Source organism: Pelecanus crispus, chromosome 8 (genome assembly GCF_030463565.1).
Source record: "Pelecanus crispus isolate bPelCri1 chromosome 8, bPelCri1.pri, whole genome shotgun sequence".
Classification (NCBI taxonomy): Eukaryota; Metazoa; Chordata; class Aves; order Pelecaniformes; family Pelecanidae; genus Pelecanus; species Pelecanus crispus.
In genome coordinates this window covers 9,421,135-9,440,088 of record NC_134650.1, presented here as the reverse complement: position 1 = coordinate 9,440,088, position 18,954 = coordinate 9,421,135, and the positions used below count along the sequence as shown (strand labels likewise).

The following is an 18,954-nucleotide window of genomic DNA, read 5'->3' as shown; positions in this document are numbered from 1 at the left end:
GAATAGCCCTTTGGCCAGTCTGGATCAACTATTCTGGCTGTGCCCCCTCCCAGTTTCTTGTGTACCTGGCAGAGCATGGGAAGCTGAAAAGTCTTTGACTAGCATAAGCAGTACTTAGCAACAACTAAAACATCAGTGTGTTATCAGCATTATTCTCATCCTAAATCCAAAACACAGCACTATGCCAGCTACTAGGAGGAAAATTAACTCTATCCCAGCCGAAACCAGGACAAGGTCATAGTTCAAAAGTCTGGTGCCTGAAATGCATTAAATGGAGATGCAGAAGGACTGAACTGCAGCTGCAGCGTTGCTGGTGTCGCGCTGCCCAGGATGCACGTGGCATCTCCGTGGCGTGGCAAGTGTGGCGCCTCGGTGGCCTGACAGCACCGCAGGGTTGCTGCAGAAGTGTGTGTCATAGATGGGGCATATGCTGTGATCCTTCTCCAAATTTTTGGAAATGAGGCCATTGTTTTAAAAAAATGTTTTGAACCTACATTTTACTGCTGCTGAGATGGACACAGGATATGACCTTCTTGTTTTGGCCCAGATTTTGACTTGCTGTACTTTTTTTATATCACTGTTTAGCAAATGCAGATGTTTAAAAAGAAGGGGAAGGCTGTTTCCTCTGGAACCAAATCAAAACACTTACTATTCAGTGCACAGGAGCGCCTTTTCTAGACTTTTGGTCTGATCCTGGGCTGAAGACAGGGAGAATATTGTCTACATGAAGATGACACAAACAAATTCAAACTGGGGAATCAGCATTTTCCTAGGACAAAGATGTGAATCACCTTCTGGGCAGATGTTGACATACACATGCAGATTGGTTTATAATTATGCTCCGATTGGGACAGTGGAGAGAGTCTGGATTTGAGCTGAGAACTCACACCAGTGCCCAGATGTGTCCAGAACCGGCCTCTGTTATGCATTGGTACACTGGGCTCAGTGCACTGAATCTAATCCTAGCAAATATGGGGCATGACTTTGCAGTAGTAAAGGAAACTGCTCGGAGACTTGCACCCATTAAGGGAGGATGATGATGTTGAATTTCCAGGGTTTTTTTAAGTCCTCACATAAAAATTGAATTGTTCACTTGCAGCTGTTGGAAGTGGATCTCGGTGCCTGATTGAACTCGGGGACAGGGTCTCCTTTATTATTTTAATTTAGTAAATGGCTTGAAAGAGCACTTAAGAAGATGGCTCGATGCATCTTTTCAGAAGTGGGTATGCTACCCGAGAAGTGCTCAGCTCCTGCCAGGGCAGCAGACAGATGGATGTGGCAAGGAGGTCAACTATACTTCCACCTGCTGACCTTCTGCCATCACAGCGTGCTCTGCACAGGGAAGCACAGCCTGTGGCACGGGTCCTGCAGCAGCGATGGCTCCTGTGCCACCACGAAGCCATTAGCCGCTGCCTCCCTGGGGACAGTGTGTTAACAAGTGCCTCGCAGGCGGAAAGCGCTGATCCAGAGCCGAGTGCAGAGATACAGCGTAGCTCTCGGCTGGTGTCCCCCAAATACCTGTCTCCTGCCTGCCCTCTCTGTGCATTGCAATTGGTTTCACACTGTAGGTAGCGAACAGTGACCACCCCAAGCCCATAATAGCGGTTCACAGCAACAGGAGTATTTACACTGCCTTCAGAAAGAGTTGCATCTGGCCAATTTTCTAACACACACAGGAAACAGGAATGCAGGTCTAAAGAAAGGTCTTATTGTCTTTTTTTTTTTTCTTCTTTTTTTTCTTTCTTTCCCCCTCCCTGTATCTGCAGAAACCTATTTGCACCAAGCTACACTGAGACTCATTACAGCCAGACTGGACAACCTCAGACCACCTCTCTGACCCACACGGTGAGTGCAGAGAGTGCCTTCCGTCCCATGGTGTGCAGGAGAGACCAGGGAGGGGGCCCGGCGAAGCGGGTGACCTTCTTTCTCCAGAGCCTTTCTTTAAGGCCATGGGTCTGCTTTAAGATGAAGGGGAGGGCAGTCTGACTTTCTGACCTGGGGGGTTCCAGCAAGAAAGTGTCTCCATCCCCCAGCAATGGTAAAAACATCTTACTGTTTTGCCTGAGCTCTGATATAAAAGCCCAGGTCAGCCTCCAGCATTACTCCCCTCTCTCTGGGTGCTGGGGAATCGTTTATTCCTCCCATTGCTCATCCTCTTGCTTTTAGTTTTGCCATGGGGTACTCCATGCTGGGGACATTCCCATCCTTTAGGAAAAGCAGCCCATGTAAGCTGGCTCCTGTTCAGTAAAAATCCCATGAATTACTGATCTCATGCAGGCCTTGGATGGCCCTCTGCTGCAGTGGCACAAAGATGTGCATTGGTTGCGATGCAAAAATAAGAGCTAAAAACCCCATGAGATCATCTTTACTGATACTGCCCTGGGGCGAGGGGAAGGGATGTGATGAATATGTTGGCGTTTCTGCCCCAAAGCCTCCTTGTCCCTGCCAGAGGCTGCCTTTGTCTTGACAGGAGCCCCCAGACAGGGACTTCCCCACTGCCGGTGGCGTCACCCTCTCTGGGGCTGAAGCCACATCCTTTGGGGCCTGACCCAGGGCCAGCTGCCATCGATAGGCAGCTCCCATTACAGGCAGAAAGCTTTGGATCGGCCTTAATGCTGCAGCCATCTGAGTTGCTTCCTTGGGGATTCAAAGCTCTTAATTCTTACTGGCAACAAGGAGCTGTTTGATACATTCGCACAGGCCATGCATGGCAGCTGAAAGGCCAAATTTCAGTGCAGACTCGCAGAGATTTAGTTATGACAGTCAACTGCCAAATGCAGTGGAAAGAGAACAATTACCGGAGTACTGGCAGCACTCACATGGGACTCAGTGATGCCTAAATATAGCATACACCCATCCTGAAACTTCATTGCCAACCCTGCTCCCCTCTGCTTTCCAGGACCACTGCTTTTACCATGGGGTCGTCAGGGGCTGGGAGCGCTCCAGTGTCACGCTCAGCACATGCAGAGGACTGCGGTAAGTGCCTGGTGATGCCGGAGCTGCAGGAATGCCTCTGCTCAGCTCCTCAGCGTGCTGCCACTCAAGCTTGGCTCCCCAGCAGCCTGGGTACCTTATTTCTTTCTGGGCAGATAGACCTGTTCTCAAATACCATCCAGCCAAGGATCCTGGGCATAAAAGGGAGCATGTTGGGGGAAATGCAGAAATTTGGGTGTCATTAGTAAGCATGGCCTCCTAGCCAGTTCCTAGACTCCTTCTCGCTTTGTGCTGGCAATGTGGACTTGTGCAATGAGTGAGTTTAACTCCAGAGTCCACTGGAGCAAACGACTCTCTTGTTAGTGACTCAGGGCTGCATCTCTTGCAGAGACAGGGACAGGACTCACCATGTCCCAGCCCAGTAAACTACACTACTGCAGAAACCAGCTCCTTCTCCCAGTCTCTCACAACTGGCAAGTTTTTGTGTGCATTTTGGGGCAAAGTCTTCAAGTCTGAACTTCCTCTTGGGTTGTCAGCCCCACTTTCCGCTTTCTCCCTGTGTGGTGCCAGGGTTGTGTGTGTTACACATTTAAAACCTTTGCTTTAGTAGTAATGGAGTCTTTGGCAAGAAAAGACTGTCTGTATCCTCAGCAGGAGTAAATGAAATGGCTTGTTGCGACCAAGGAGCTGCATTCATTTACACCAGCTCAGAGTTTGTTTCCAAAACACCACATGGGCTTTATTGATATTAGTGGTCATATGCTCTCGAGCACTGATTGGAAGCTGTGCTGATGGGACCGGCTCCAGCCAGGAAACAGCCCATGCCAAAGCAAACCTGAGACGTCTTAAGTGAATGTAGCACAGGCCAAAGAGTCCAGTGAGATAAACACGACAGTGCAGCCACCTGTGGTTTGCAATAAATAATCCAAAAGCAAAAGTAGTCACGGGGGTGCCTTGCTTCTCTCAGCCTGCATTTTCCTAGGCTCTCCCTTCCTAGCTGCAGAGGAGATAGGGATGTCTCCTTGGTGTGCACATGTGGTAGCATTCCTGCACTCGGAGCTCAGCAGTGTGCTGGCAACTCCTCGACGTTGTTTTCTAATTGCCAGGAAGGCCCGGGAGCTGAGCGCACGGGGCTGTTTTCACTCTGAGCCTTCACAGGGAAGCACGCTGCCCATCGAGCCACACATCTTCTAGGGGGCATCTGACACAGATTTCCAGCTCTCCTGGCTGTGACATCCTCATTAAGAAAACCAGAACCATATGGCTATGTGCAAGTCCCAGAGAGAACTGTGGTTTCTTCTATTGACAAACAAAGTCTTCACATTTTTTAGGTCAGTTCTGTTAAAGACAAATTGGTTGAAAAGCTTCCACTGCCCCTAAAGAAAAAGCTGTACTTTAAAAAAATCAGTACTCCTTAGGTTAGCGTTATTGCAGCACATGCTCCAATAGCCCCTTAATTGAATGTCTGAGGCCCACTGAATAGATTTTAATATATGCAAGCTCAGGGATTCCCCCATCTGAACTCAAAATATTCTCATCCTTTCTAGTAATGAACTGAATGGCCTGGCAAGGATAAGTGCCTTGCCAGGGTCAGGTGGGAACTCAGCAGCAGCAGAAGGATTTGTCTCCAGTTGCTGTGATAGTAATTAACTTCCCCTCTTATTGCTTCCTGTTTCAACAGAGGACTTATCGTATTGAGCAGCAATTCCAGCTACATCTTAGAGCCGGTTCCCGATAGCCCAAACCAGCACTTGATCTACAGGTTGGACGCCCTGAGGTGGCAGAGAGGAGCCTGTGGCTACCAGGGCACTGGGGACGCAGCTGAAGACTGGCTCAGGGACTTCACAACTGGGATGAAACCACCTCACCAGAGGGTGAGCAGGGGTCAAAACAGGTCCATGCATGATGCTCCAAACTTCCCACCTGTTCCAAGCCGAAGGAGCCTGCTGTTCTCCAGGACACTAGCTCAGAAAGTGAAATGAGGGAGAATATTTAAGAGGGTTTATAGCAAGCTGGTTGCCAAATAGGGGCTCCAAATGAGTGTTGGGGACCATTATGTAGCGTGAGGAACCTGGGTGGTAGCTGTTCCTGCACAGATTTGTGCATCTGATACAAGAACAAACAGGTGAGCTGAGGACGTGAACGTGGGCACTTGCTGTAGCTAAAACTGACTTGTGATACTTCATTGCTATAAGTCAATCACATCTGGAGGTCCCTGTGTGTGATGGGGCGGCTTGAATGGCCAGTGAAAAACAAGCTGGGAAAAAATGGCCTGTACATGTTTTGTGAAGAGTTTCTTGGGGGATATTGGGGAAATAACCTGTGTCGCTGCTGCTGCAGGTGAAACGGGAGACACTGCAGGCTACGAAGTATGTGGAGCTTCTGCTCGTGGCTGATTATGCAGAGGTGAGAAAAGGGATCATGTTTATACCAACTGAGCACCAGGCCCAGAGCGAGCATCCCACCTGCAGCATCTCTTGGGGCAGGGAGAGCAGCTGGAGCAAAACAGGTTTCCTCTTGCCATCTTGATGGTCCTACCCCCAGCAGCAGACAGGGAGAGCTGTCTTCGTCACTTTTGTCCTAGCAGCCATAATTCCCCTGCTGCCACTGTCAGTCACTGTTGGCCAGGGGAGAGGTGCAGGTTGCTATTTGGTTGAAGGGCTAGGGTTGGGGGTCAGTTCTTGCCTCGCAGGGTACCAGTGGTTGGCCCTGATTATCAATGGGAGAGACTGCCTTCAGCCTAGGGTGGCTTGGGGGTTTCGAGGAATGATGTGCTTGTAACTGCAGTACACTTAATCTCTAGAGAAGATAACCGTGATTATCCTCTTCTCTGAGCTGGTAGCAAGTATATAAATAGACATTTTCAAGGTTCTAGATGGTAGAATAGGGCTGGAAGAGACCCAGTGAAGTCAGCAATCCCTCCCCTGTCCCCAGCCTGGACAGCACACCAGACGCACTTACTGACAGTGCAAACTGCGCAGTGTTTTGCCGATCGTCTAATCTCCAGCACAGACAGGAGTCAGGCTGGTCCTATTCGTTATTTACAACTTGAAACTCCAATAGTGAAAGCCACGTAGTGCTCCAGGCTATAATTTATTCTGAACAAAACTGAAGAGGCAGAACCTATTTCAGCTTCTCTATTAGGCAGCAGGATACAAGGGAGACTATGAGAAAACACATTATACTCAAGAACCACCATATGTTGCTCACTATTTCATTAGACAAGCTGGGGTTGACACCGTTGCAGTGTCGTCATTAACTGCCCTTACTGCGTTTACTGTCTCCCTTGCTAGAAGAAAAGTCCCAGGTTTTGTCATCTGTTAAACAAAAAATCTAAACCTTTTGCAACTTTAATTCCTTGAATCAAACAGTTTTCTAAAATTAACTTGTTAATTGGCAGGTGGTTTAAATAAGCAAATTCATTGGGTGAGCAAGATGGGACGAGCACTATGGCAGCCTTTACCTCAGACATGAAGTCATGTTACTATATATTTTACCTAGCAAATTTGGCAGTTCTTTGTCAGCCCCTGCCTCTGGGGGCTCCGATAAGTTTGGGTTGCTCCACTGGGTTACTACCACTGTTTGAGTAACGTCGCTGCAGTGGGATGCCAGGAATGAATTCTGAATATACATGTATGGGTGGGCTTATAGTCAGATGTACAGTGAAGGAAAGCTTTTGGGCTTCACCTGATAGTTACCTTCTTATTCCCAGAGTAATGTGACTTGATTTAACACGTATCAGCTCTTCCTCTTTGCCTTTGTGCTGCCTGACATGTTAATTTTGTTCAGTTTCAGAAGCATCACTTCGACATTGAAGCAACAAAGCTTAAATTAGTGGAGGCTGCTAATTACGTAGATAAGGTGAGATCAGGTGTGTGTGAACTGAGGAAAGCAAAGTCCAAATCATGAAATATGAGAATTAATTGTGACAGAAGATGCCTGCCTTCTTGGGAGAGAGAATAATGTTTCAACAGTTCTCGCCAGTGACTCGGGGAGTGGAGAGCATCTGACAAACAATTTTGGTTTTGGATATTGGGGGGGGCGGAAATCTCCATTCCTTACCTTGGAGCAAGCATGAATATCTCTGTGTTTTAATAAATCTCTGTATTAACTGTGTTACCTAAATACTGTTTTTTGACAAGGGACTAAGGTATTAACTTCAAATTATAGAAATCTTGGCAAGTAGAGGTGGAAGAAGCCTTCAGAGGTCATCCTTGCAGTGGTACCCACTTCTGCTGAAGCAAATGTCACAACTTTTCAGATCTACTCCCTTCATACTCCCCTTCTCCCCTTAAATTCCTTCCACTGCTCCCTTCACCCCCCTGTCCGTGAAGACTTGTCCTGTTTGTACTTGATGTGGGCAGCAGATTATTTCTTTCCTCTTTTCAGGAATTTTGACATATCTGAAGATAAACATGATCTCAGTCTCCAGTCTCTGCTTTTCTAGATTATCTCTCTGTCATTCATTTAAAAATAAAAGTTCAGCATCTCTAGTTCAACTGAGCTTAGGTTTGTGGGTGGTGCACATTTCTCTCTGCAGAGCTGCGGCAATAAGTTGCAATGCATTTCCAGAGAGAACACGTTCTCTGGACATGTGTATCCGGAGTAGCGTTTAGCAGGGTTTATATACAAGATTTAAATGACAGTAAAATAAATTACTGGTGCTCATTTTGTCACCTCTTTTCCTTCCTGTATCTTAGTTTTACAGATCCCTGAATATCCGGATTGCCTTGGTGGGGCTGGAGATCTGGAGTAATTGGAATAAATGTGATGTAACTGAGAACCCCTACTCCACCCTGAAGTCCTTTCTGGCCTGGAGTAGCAAGGAGCGGGTGCACAGAAAACACGATAACGCCCAACTAATCACGTAGGTTTATTTCTCCTGAAATAACCTGTTTCTGACAAGTAGTTTGGGTGGGTGAGAAATCGGTGTGCGAGATGATATCGTTCTAAGATTTAGAGGGGCAGATTTATGTAGTGGCCACTCAGCCAGCATTAAGCTCTGGCACCCAGAGCACAATCACCTTAGGAAAAGCGGAGGTCCCAGGCTCTGCAGCAGTCTCAATATGCAAGCACCAAAGTGCATGAGCTTTATTGTGTGTGCATATCACAGATGGCTGCACGTGATCTGTCACAGCTACATGTACAATTTCAAGAAAATCTGAACCATAAGCAGGGCCTGTAAAGGGGAGCTAAGCCCTTTGCAGAAGGCATTTATTCCTAACTCATCCCTCTGAGGCACAGGGGACATGTTGCTGGGAGCTAGCTGATGATCTGTGACTCATCCTACTGATCTCATTAGGGCCAGTAGCTATGGCCAGCAATGCAGATGCCATTGGAAAAAAAATTTGCAGCAACTCTTAGACCTCCTTGCTTCTCCCATGGTAATTCATCCACCAGTAAATAGTGGTGACTCAGAGGAGAAACCTGTAGGACTGAAATGCGGAGATGGAATGCCTTTTTTCCCTTGTTTTGTTTGGTTTGGTTTGGTTTTTCTTCCCCTTTAACATTACTGTATTTTGCCTTCACCTAGTCATGTCCTGAGCACAATTTCCAAGGCTCCCATTTCAGACATGCCAGCAGGGACGGTGCAGAATTCCAGCTCACCAGGCAGGAGCCGAGTGTGGCTCAGAGGTGTTATCTAGTACTCTGTCAAGTCCCTGAATCCCAAGCTGGCAAATAGCAGGCTTAAGGTAAATTTAGTATTCAAAACAGTACCCAATTAAGGATCCAGAAATAGTATTTTCTGTGCTTGTTGCAAAGCTCACGGGAGCACTTTTTGGCATGAGACCATTATAAAAAATAGGATTGGCTGGTTGGCCCTTAAAACAAAGTAGTAGTCCAAGAAAAATAGGTGTTAAGGCTTTGTAGCTCTGCTATAACGTCCTGTACTTGAAGACATTACTAAAGAAAATGTATTCACCTGACACTGTGTATATGTATAAAGCTGTGGACTGCAGGATGCACTTCTCTGCCTTGCCTTCTCAAGTGCCTTGGTGCCATTTCATGGTCTTTTTGGGTTGATTTCAGGGGTGTGCCCTTCCAAGGTACCACAGTAGGCTTGGCTCCCGTGATGGCCATGTGCTCTGATTTCCAGTCAGGAGGAGTAAACATGGTAAGTAATTGCTAATACCTAATATGATGTTTCTTGCCAGCAGTGAAAACATAGGATAGATGCCTCCTAAAGCCCAGGAAGAAAATATTTCCTGTGAAGGCCTCTAGCTCACCTGCTCATAGGCAGGAATACCTTCAGTAGATGTTTTCTACATGTAGTAATGAGAAGTGCCACTTACCCCATTGACTCAGAGGTGCACAAGGACAGGCACAGGTAAAATGCTGATGTGCCTCTTTGGCCTTGCACAGGATCACTCTGATAATGCCATTGGTGTTGCTGCAACTATTGCCCATGAGATGGGACACAATTTTGGCATGAATCATGATTCAGCTGGCTGCTGTACTGCCCCTGCAGAAGATGGAGGCTGCATCATGGCTTCTGCAACTGGGTGAGTTCATCTTACAGGGTCTCATGGAGAAATGCAAAAGGCTTCATTACAAGAGCCTTGGTGGATTAAGAGCTAGAAATGCAGACTCAAGGTGGGTCTGTTGCTGCCTGTTGGAGCCATTGTGTTTATAGAGAAAATACTGCTGGGCAAACCCTGGCTCATGTATCGGTAGCAATTTGCTAAATTCCTAATGAACTTATTCCTGCCTGAGACTGGCCTTAGGTAACGTAGGTACCTGGCAGCATTTAGAAGTGCTGTCTGGTAAAAAGGAAAATTTTCCTACCTTCTGTCCTGAAACACTGTCTCAGGACCCCTCTAACCCCATGTCTCTTGAGTTTGTTCTTCCCACTGTGTCCTACCAAATGATCCATCACCCCAAAGCAAGTTGAATGCATATATGCACACATCCTTCTGCAAAACCTGGACTGCCTATTGCCAGCAAGTACAGAGAAGTAAGGGGTGACCAGAATACATGTGACCTTAGCATGTAGAGGTTTACATGGGTTTCATTTCTGGTTTGCACACAAGATGCGTAGATAAATAGTTGATAGGGTTTCTCATGCAAAAGATAATGTGTATTACAGTGTGGTAAAGAGAGGAAAAAGGATTGCTTCAGGAAAGAACTGATTTTATTAAAAGGTACAGCAATAGAATTATATTTCTAAGTCAGAAGAAATGAAAACAGATTGACTGCTTGTTTGGTTTCAGTGAGTCACAGAATGACTGTGCTTAAAAGGGAAGAAATAACTAGCTTTAAGAGAAAGGGAAGCGAGAGTGACTCTGGAAACTCACAGGGATTCCAGGGCTCATTTTGGATAAGGAACCATGATAGCTTCCATATTTCAGTCATGTAAAAATGTCAGCTGAACTCATTCACTTAAAGCCACATTCCCTGTTTCTTCAAGCCTTCCTCCTTGGGGTTTAGCAGTTTTTAACAAAACTGTCTCCACTAGGTACCTTCTTTTATGTGAATGATTTCCTCCAAAAAAGAAAAAACATTTAAGTGAGAAGTGAAAACATATTGGTATGCAGGTAGAATGTACTATATACAACATGTACTCTCACATGCATGGTCATGAATAGAGTGCATAGGTTCAAGCATTGTAGCAACAGAAACTAATAATTCATGTAACAGAAAATATTCATGTCCTTTGCAATGAGGCAGTAGATAGGAAAAAGGAAACGTTATTTTTATCAGGTAAATTCACAAGCAGTTATTCACAGCCGGAGTGCTGGATTCTTAGGCTTGTTTGAGCAGAGTTAGGAATAAGCCACAGCTTCAGCACTGAGCAGGTAAGGACAGCCATACTTGAAGGCTGACAAAGTCAAGTCTAACTCAACATATTTTGTTTCAATAAAGTTTGTTTTTTAAGGCCATTATATTACTAGACAGTCTTGCAGTGCAGTCACCTTATTTTCTAATGTAATCCAGATGGATCTGATTTTGAAAACACACACACACACACAAAATCATGATCCACTTTTGCACAATTTCACAGACTTCAGAGAAGGACCTGTGTCCTTTGGCACTTACCAGGATTTGCATGTGCTCATTTTTGGTTCTTTAAACCATTGCCCAGATCTGTCATGATGTTTTTCTACACTGTCCATATTCAGGCACCCATTCCCCAAGGTGTTCAACCAGTGCAATAGAAAAGAGCTGGAGAAGTATCTGCAGTCTGGTGGAGGGATGTGTCTCTCCAATATGCCGGATACCAAAAAAATGTATGGTGGGAAGAAATGTGGAAATGGCTACTTGGAAGAGGGGGAGGAGTGTGACTGTGGAGAGGTGGAGGTAACAATTGTTCAGATCCAACCATTTGGGGTTTAGTGGGACACAATGATTTTATTATGTATTTTGCAAGTACAGTTATGTGATATGTAAACAGCTTTTGTTTGTGCAGGTGATATGCATACCTTCCCTGTATATAAATGTATACGCAATGTAAATCAAAGTTGTAAAGTATCGCATCTAACTAAATTCACAGTACGTAGTACAATGCATCCCAGAACTCAGGGATGGTGTAATCCATGGTTGAACAGAGGTGATGAAAACATCATTTAAAAAAGAAAAAGTGATCTTAGATGTTGCAGTTTCATATATAAGTTCACTTTGCTTACAGCTCCGTTCTTGATAAGGGTGGGGCTTTTCTTAGCACTGCCTCTCACTTCTCCAAATCCATACTTTGACTAATAAGACAAAAGGGAGCTGGAACCAGCAGGCCAGACTCACTAGATGTAATGAGCACAACCTACAGTATCCAGTCAGTCTTACATAGGATACAGTTCTGCAGTACTGTAATTCAGCACATGCTGGGTATCATGAACATATTGTGGAAGGAAGGCTGTTACTTTGTTCACATGTAATTCACCATGTAGAAGAACAGATTAGTGCTAGCCTCACACTTTGATGCTCTGGCACATTCTTGTCTTGAACATCTGCCTTGTAAACTCTGCTGCATCTCGCTGTCTTCCAGGAATGCAATAACCCCTGCTGCGATGCCAGCACCTGCTCCCTGAAGCTGGGTGCCGAATGTGCCCATGGCAGCTGCTGTCATCAGTGCAAGGTGGGATCTCTGGGTTTTCCTAAAAGAGGAGAGGGAATAACAGTGGTGGAAGTGTGAGGCTGAAAAATGGACGGGAAAGGGAAGCAAACACAGCCAAACATGGAGTTCAGCTCCTCACCTGCAAGCAACATGGTCTGATTTTTAGGTACAACAGCTACGAGTGCAATCAAACTACTGGGGTCCTTTCTTTTAGCTGACTAATTTAATTGACTCCTCTGATAACTTAAGATGAGCCGTGAATGCTGCCAGAATGAAGTCACACCGCCTCTCAAACACTTAGGGATGGAATGAATCAGAATGACTATTTCTCTCCTTTGGCTCTAGAAGAAATCTAGACAGACCTCTTAGAGCAAACACTTCCTCTGGGGATTAGGCTGGATGCTGTCTTTGCTCCAAACCCTCTTTTCTGGGATGAAATTGAATTCCTTTAGCCCAGGTGTTTGCTGAAGCAACACTAGCAAAGAGGATTGTATGCATGTGACCACTATCATTTTAAATCTCAGCTTTCCTTACAGAGGCTGGCTAAAATGCGTTTCTGATTTTGGAGCCAAAGATCTCAAGCTTTGACAACAAGTTAACTCAAAAATGAACATAGGCAAGCATTTCCGTTAAGCTCATTTTTGTGTTTGCACATTGACCATGTGCTCTTACTGTCCTATCCTGAGCATGTGGAAAATAATTTTCCAGGAATCCACCTGGACTCACGCCTTTAACAAGAGTCTTGGAAAAACCTCCTAAATGTAACTGTGTATGCCCTTCTGTCCTCCATGTCCGTGGTGGACAGGACAAGAATGAACTGGGTAAACTCATAAGCAAGGCGGACATAAGTTATAGATTAGGAAAATGTCTCCAGCAGAAATTACAGGCAAACACTGAAACAAACTTCCCAAACAGGGAGGGTTTTGAGAATAGATTACGCAAACATCTGTCAGGAATGGTTTAGGTGAATCGGATCGTACCCTAGGTAGAGGGAGTTGGATCTGTGTCCCGTTGAGGCCTGGCAGCCTTATTTTCTGTGCATGATCACATCGCTACCTATGGAAGGGATCCAGTCATTAATTTGATTCTACACAGCTCACCCAGTTAATGAAGTTACAGAGTCATTTGGATCACTGCTGACCTCAAAAAACCTAAGACAACTTGGATGAAGAAACACATGCAAGATTTTTTCTTACCTACAGGGAGACGTTGTGCAGACATGAAACCACAAAGGAGCTGAGCAATAATTCAGTTTGTTTCCCTTTGTATCTTTTTAGCTGATGTCTCCAGGAACTCTCTGCAGGGGAATATCAGGACTCTGTGACCTCCCAGAATACTGCACTGGCGAGTCACCATTTTGCCCCTCCAACTCTTACCAAATCGATGGGGCTTCCTGCGACGGAGGAAAGGCCTATTGCTACAGTGGCATGTGTCTCACATATAAAGACCAGTGCTTGCAGCTGTGGGGGCCTGGTAAGGACACTACTTGCAGCGAAATACATTGTCCTTTGAACAGGCAATATTATGTGGCATCCTGCTATTATTCACCCTGTGCAAGGCAGTAGTACCTTCCATATGCATTATCAGTGACAAAGTCTGAGGAGCCTTTTCTCCTGCCTTGCTCGCTTGGAGGAGGCAGCAAAAATTTCCCATGCTCAAACCATCCCAGAAAAAAAACAACTGAGTTGTTGGCATGTGGTGAGATGGGCTACCAGGCTCCACAGGAATCAGCCACGTGAGTTTCTTCCATGCAGGAGCAAGGCCAGCACCAGATGCCTGCTTTGAGAAGGTTAATGCTGCTGGAGACATCTACGGGAACTGTGGGAAGGACATCAATGGCAACTACAGGAAGTGTGAGATGAGGTAGAAAGCAGAGTGGCAGCCAAGAGTTGCTCATTGGAGAAAATGTTTTTATATATTACAAAATTATTGGCCAGTAGATAAAACTGATCCATTCTTTGGTTTCACTCCCTCCCTCTGCCTCCTGGGAAACCAGCTGCATCCTTGTTGGACTTAGAGCCCTAATGACTGAAGCCTTAAGTTTACCATTTTCCCTGCCTTTTGCATTTTAAAACATCTAGTTAATATTTTTTCAAAGCAACAGAAGAGAGAATTTTCAAATCTGTAAGCTAAAATGTAGCTTGTTAACTGAGACAAAAACTTCTTAGTCTTATCTGTGATTTTGTTGAGGCTGTCCTACCCATGGGGACAGTGAAATGGTACCATCAGTATCCATCAGACATGGTTGCTTGGGCTGGCTCTTGGGAGGCACTTGCTCTTTTGCCATTGAACAATGACTCAACACTGCTGCTTTAATTTACATGTAGAGCTGATGCCTGCAAAACATTCAGCAAGCCAGAAATAATCACTTTATCCTTTCCTTTGAAATCAGAGATGCTAAATGTGGGAAGATCCAGTGCCAGAGTTCTGCTTCCAAACCCCTGCAGTCCAATGCGGTGCCCATAGACACAACTATCCGCATGCAGAGGACGCAGCTGAGGTGCCGAGGGACCCATGTGTACAGATCTGAGAGTGAAGAAAAGGAGATGCTGGATCCTGGATTGGTGTTGACAGGAACAAAATGTGGGAGCAATCATGTAGGTACAGTCCTGCCTGTAATGGCTTGGGGGGGGTTCAGGGTATCACTTTTCCATCTGGAAAGTGCTTTGTGGTTAACAAGCCATTTTCTTATGTCTAATGCCTTTCTAGGGGATTTTAATGTTTGTTAGAAAAATAATTTCTTACAAGCTTCTGAGAATCAATGGAAGAATACACACCAAAGACCATACCTTAAGTCTTTGCCAGATGAAGTTCAGGGCCAGTGCTAAATTTGGGATTTGCTAGTTGGTTGAGGTTGTCTTGCTTAGAGGTGAGACACACAATTAGAAATCAAGATACCTGAAAGCTCCTCCACAGACTTGTCACATGGGCACGGCCAAACTATTGACTTCCGAGCTCACTGATGTGTGATGTGATGATGTGATGAGCTAGCTGGGATTTAGGGTAGTGATTAAATATTTGCTTGGGAACCAGGTTAACTTCATGGCCTGTTGTTCTGCCCATGGTATTACTTGTATTGCCAAGGTGTCTGGGACCCCACAAGTCACAAAATAACACAAGGCAGTAATATGGTACTTAACCCAAAGAACTAATGCTGAGTTTTTGGATCCTTTCCCTGCAGGTTTGCTTTGAGGGACGCTGCCAGAACACATCCATCGTCTTTGATTCTGAAAGCTGTAGCAAGAAGTGCCATGGGCATGGAGTAGGTGTCTTCCTTTTCATCTCCGTTTCAGACTGAAGCAGGATGGGCTGCCATTCATCTGTGGATGGTTGTTCAGCTCAGTTCTGATACCATGTTTAGGTTTGCTCTGGACTGCTGCTTCTTGGTTATTAATTTGCACGTTCCTTTCACGTTTGATGTGTTTTCCGGTCTGTGAATGTCCTTTTGACACAGGATTTAAGGAGGTCTACAGGAGGGATATGAATTGCCATGAATGAAAAACAAGAAGGGGTGATCTTACAGAAAAATCTTCTTGGCCCAGTTTGGATTGAACAAAAAAATAATCAGACTTACTGAGGGAAAAACATAGTAAAAAGTCATGCTTAGAACAGTTTATCCCAAACTGTGCTCTGCTGTGCCCCCAGGGGATGGAAAGAAAAAGTTGGTGAGAATTTTTTATACCTTTTGCTGATGTTTCTGGCACAAAACATCAGCATCTCTTCATCCCCATGGTCCACTTAGGCAATGGAGAGCATGATAAATACAGCAGCATGCAGCAGCGTGTGCCTCCCTGAGCAGCTTGGGAGGCCCCATGATGTGCCTGACAAGGAGGGGGACTTTACCCTGCTCTTTCATTCCCGGTCTGCTTCATTTCTTACAATCCAGGAAGCTGTAGGGAGCGACTGTCAGCTATTCCACAGAATCAAATTAAATGCTACATTTAGCACAGGACATCCCTAAACAGAGGGATCAGTCCCCCATCCAGGGGCTGTCTAGACGATAAAACAAATAGCAATGGGCCAAGCAATAAACCTAAACAAATAGAAATCTTCACTGGATGGAAGGGAAGACTCAGTGTCCTTCAGTTTAGAGATAAGAACAAGAGAAAGGCATTTCTAAATGCTGCTTTTCTCCTGAATCCAGGTTAGTGGCACTTCAGCTGAAGAACCCTTGTCTTTTCAAGAAAGGGAGAATTTCTGAGGAAATAAAAGGCACTTTCACTGCCTGAAAAGAAAATGTTTCCAGGCACTTAACTCTCTATTTATGCCAATAAGAGTTTATTCTGTAGTGTTGTATCCAGCAAGGGCTTAATGTTTTTTTAGCTTGCAGATTCTTTAGGAGCTGGCACTAAAGTCTCTGGGTCTTCCCGCTCCAGGTCTGCAATAACAACAAGAACTGCCACTGCGACCAGGGGTGGGCCCCCCCATTTTGCAACAAGCAGGGGAGGGGAGGAAGCTCAGACAGTGGTCCCCCCATGCCCGAAGGTGAGTGGGACCAACTCTACTATGGTGGCACTTCAGAAGGACTTTAGTTAGATTGGGAGCAGGGAGTTTTCCATTTAACTAACTCTACTTTCTTGCCCTTAGGCCCTTCAGCGGTCGTGATAACTCTCGCAATCCTGGCTCCTATTCTCCTTCTCATTGGAATAATGTTTTTATTCTATTATCTGAAATGCTGGAATAAATTTGCCATCTGTTCTTTAAAGAAGACCCCACAGTTCAGGTAAATTGTCAGTGCTGTGCCTTGTCTGCTTGCATCCACCCCCTTTCAGTGTCAGGACAGAAGAGAAATTGCAAAGGCTGTGAGGAATATAACTAAATCAGTTTGTTGGTATAGTCAGTATTTGCTTCTCATTTTTTTACTTCAGTTAAAATATAATTGAAAATACAGCAAAGAAAAGGAAGAACTTGTATAAAGGAAATAACACTCTTTTCTTTCTCTCATTGTCAGTGACACCTCTGAAAATGGGCATGCAAACCCTGCCTTCAAGTTGAAAACTCCCCAGGAGCAGAGGAAGGTAGGGGCAAGGTTGCCTTCCACGTCCCTGGGGAGAGATGCAGCCACCCGGAGATTTGGGATGTGGTTCCCTCTCACACTACAATTAGGGAGTGGATTTATCAAAGGGTGGGAAAAACAGACAGACATCCCCCATGGCTGAAAGTCAGTGGGAGCTGAATGTAGCATCTATTTCTAGCTGTTTCCTTAAAGGCAGGAGCTAGGATTTGTCCAGGCCTGTGTGGCCGCTTGTGCCTCCTGATAGATCCTCTTCTGTCACATCCCCCTCCCAAAACTGTAGAAATTGCAAACACTGGGTTTATTTGCAAGGGTCACTTATAACGATAATGCCTGAGTTACTCTGTTCTCTTGATTCCCATTTCTGTCTATATATTTTATTTATTTCTGTCTATATATTTATTCTGTCTATATATTTATTTATTTCTGTCTATAATTGTCCCAGTCTATCTAATCAATTGCCACTAGACATATACAACACATACCGGTGTTGCAGGCAATATTTTCTACTGTGTGGCCCAAAGACCTCATGCAGATCCTCAGAAGTGTAGCAGAGAGTAAAAAGGTGGTTTTGAAGTGGAAGTACCTAACTCCTGGGATTTGTGGATCTTCTGCACAGGTGATTGGCTTCCCTGAAATCCCATCAAAACCTCCTCCCCAGAAAGCTCCAGGGCTCCGAATAAACACACAGCAGCCATCTGCCTTCTCCACTGGCTACAGCTGTGGCGTGGGGCAGCCCACCGGACCAGCGCAGCCAGCACCTGCAAAGGACGTTGCCCGGCGGACACCCCCGAGCAGGCCAGCGCCTCCTGCTCCCAAACCCCCCGTCTCTCAGGTATGGAGTCGCACCACTGTCCTGCAGATGTGGTTTGATGGGGAAGTTTGTTCTCAGTGAGGCTGGTGAAGCCTCTCTAACCCTGGTGTGGGTGTAGGAGTTACTGTGCTCACTGGTGCGTGATCCATCTTGCCACAGGACAGTTGCCGGTGGTCCTCCTTGCTTTGTAGTGTAGCTGGCAATGACTGTGCTGGACGCTAGCATGCACAATTACTCTTAATTTGGGTCCCCCAATACTTCTGACCTGGACTTGAAGTCAGGTAGCTTGGATCACAAAGCAGCATTTGCTTTACCAAGGTCATCTAAATATTTTTTAGCTGCAAATCAAATAGATAATAGATAAATGGGACCTTTAGCATGTTGCACAGAAAACATTAGACTTAATCCAGACTGGCCCTATCTTATGTGAGCATCCTAGCCATGAGGTTGTTATAAGGAAAGGGTATTGATTTACTACTTTTGCTGGCAATTTTGTTCTAAGCTTAGTACAGACACCACATTCTTATGGAAAAGATGGCAAATCACTCAGACTGACTTAAACCCATTTTACCAAAATATTTCCGTATTAGCTTTATTAGGTTAGGGCCAGCAAAGAAGCAAAGGGCTCAGTTACAGGGGACAGCAGGAGGCTGGCTTCCAGGCAGTCTCTCTTTGAAGGAAATAGAGGAAAACAAACCCAAAATATTTTAGTGAATGGGATTTGTTTCTAGCATCATTGTTCCTGTGAACAGCCAGCACTTCAGCAGGAAAGAAAACTAAAACAAAAGCAGGAAGCTGACTGTAGTCAATAAGGAATAGGTATCCTTCCCATCTGGTTGTTGACAAGTTGCTCACAATCTCCATTGTGTTCCCCCCCAATGCATCCAGTCTCTTTATCTGTCAGACCTACTAGATGGAACACTTTTCCTAGGATTTCAAAAAGAAATCTTGCCACATGATGTACAAGGTACAGGGGAAATAATTAATTTCACTGTTTGCTAGTGTCAGTGTCCTTCCTAGATAGATATTTACAGTATCTGCTAGATTTGCTCTCTTTCTATTCCTATAGGATCTCTTTGGACCCGGCAGTCAGGGGGATTTAGTCTGCCTTGTCCTTCCTGCAGACACAGGGCAAGGTCCTTG

The 18,954-nt window shown here is 45.3% G+C and overlaps 1 protein-coding gene across 1 annotated transcript in view; it reads left to right on the top strand.

Moving 5' to 3' along the window:
* Positions 1 to 18,954, top strand: part of ADAM19 (ADAM metallopeptidase domain 19) — a 32,813-nt gene that overhangs the window by 11,852 nt on the left and 2,007 nt on the right. Inside the window, exons 4-21 of the mRNA XM_075715852.1 lie at positions 1,767 to 1,845; positions 2,900 to 2,976; positions 4,616 to 4,808; positions 5,275 to 5,340; positions 6,724 to 6,795; positions 7,635 to 7,801; positions 8,965 to 9,049; positions 9,298 to 9,437; positions 11,055 to 11,232; positions 11,915 to 12,004; positions 13,261 to 13,456; positions 13,738 to 13,846; positions 14,376 to 14,580; positions 15,165 to 15,245; positions 16,360 to 16,468; positions 16,571 to 16,706; positions 16,935 to 17,001; positions 17,617 to 17,832. Of these exons, the coding sequence (XP_075571967.1) occupies positions 1,767 to 1,845; positions 2,900 to 2,976; positions 4,616 to 4,808; positions 5,275 to 5,340; positions 6,724 to 6,795; positions 7,635 to 7,801; positions 8,965 to 9,049; positions 9,298 to 9,437; positions 11,055 to 11,232; positions 11,915 to 12,004; positions 13,261 to 13,456; positions 13,738 to 13,846; positions 14,376 to 14,580; positions 15,165 to 15,245; positions 16,360 to 16,468; positions 16,571 to 16,706; positions 16,935 to 17,001; positions 17,617 to 17,832 (2,266 nt within the window). The remainder of the gene's footprint in view (positions 1 to 1,766; positions 1,846 to 2,899; positions 2,977 to 4,615; positions 4,809 to 5,274; positions 5,341 to 6,723; positions 6,796 to 7,634; positions 7,802 to 8,964; positions 9,050 to 9,297; positions 9,438 to 11,054; positions 11,233 to 11,914; positions 12,005 to 13,260; positions 13,457 to 13,737; positions 13,847 to 14,375; positions 14,581 to 15,164; positions 15,246 to 16,359; positions 16,469 to 16,570; positions 16,707 to 16,934; positions 17,002 to 17,616; positions 17,833 to 18,954) is intronic.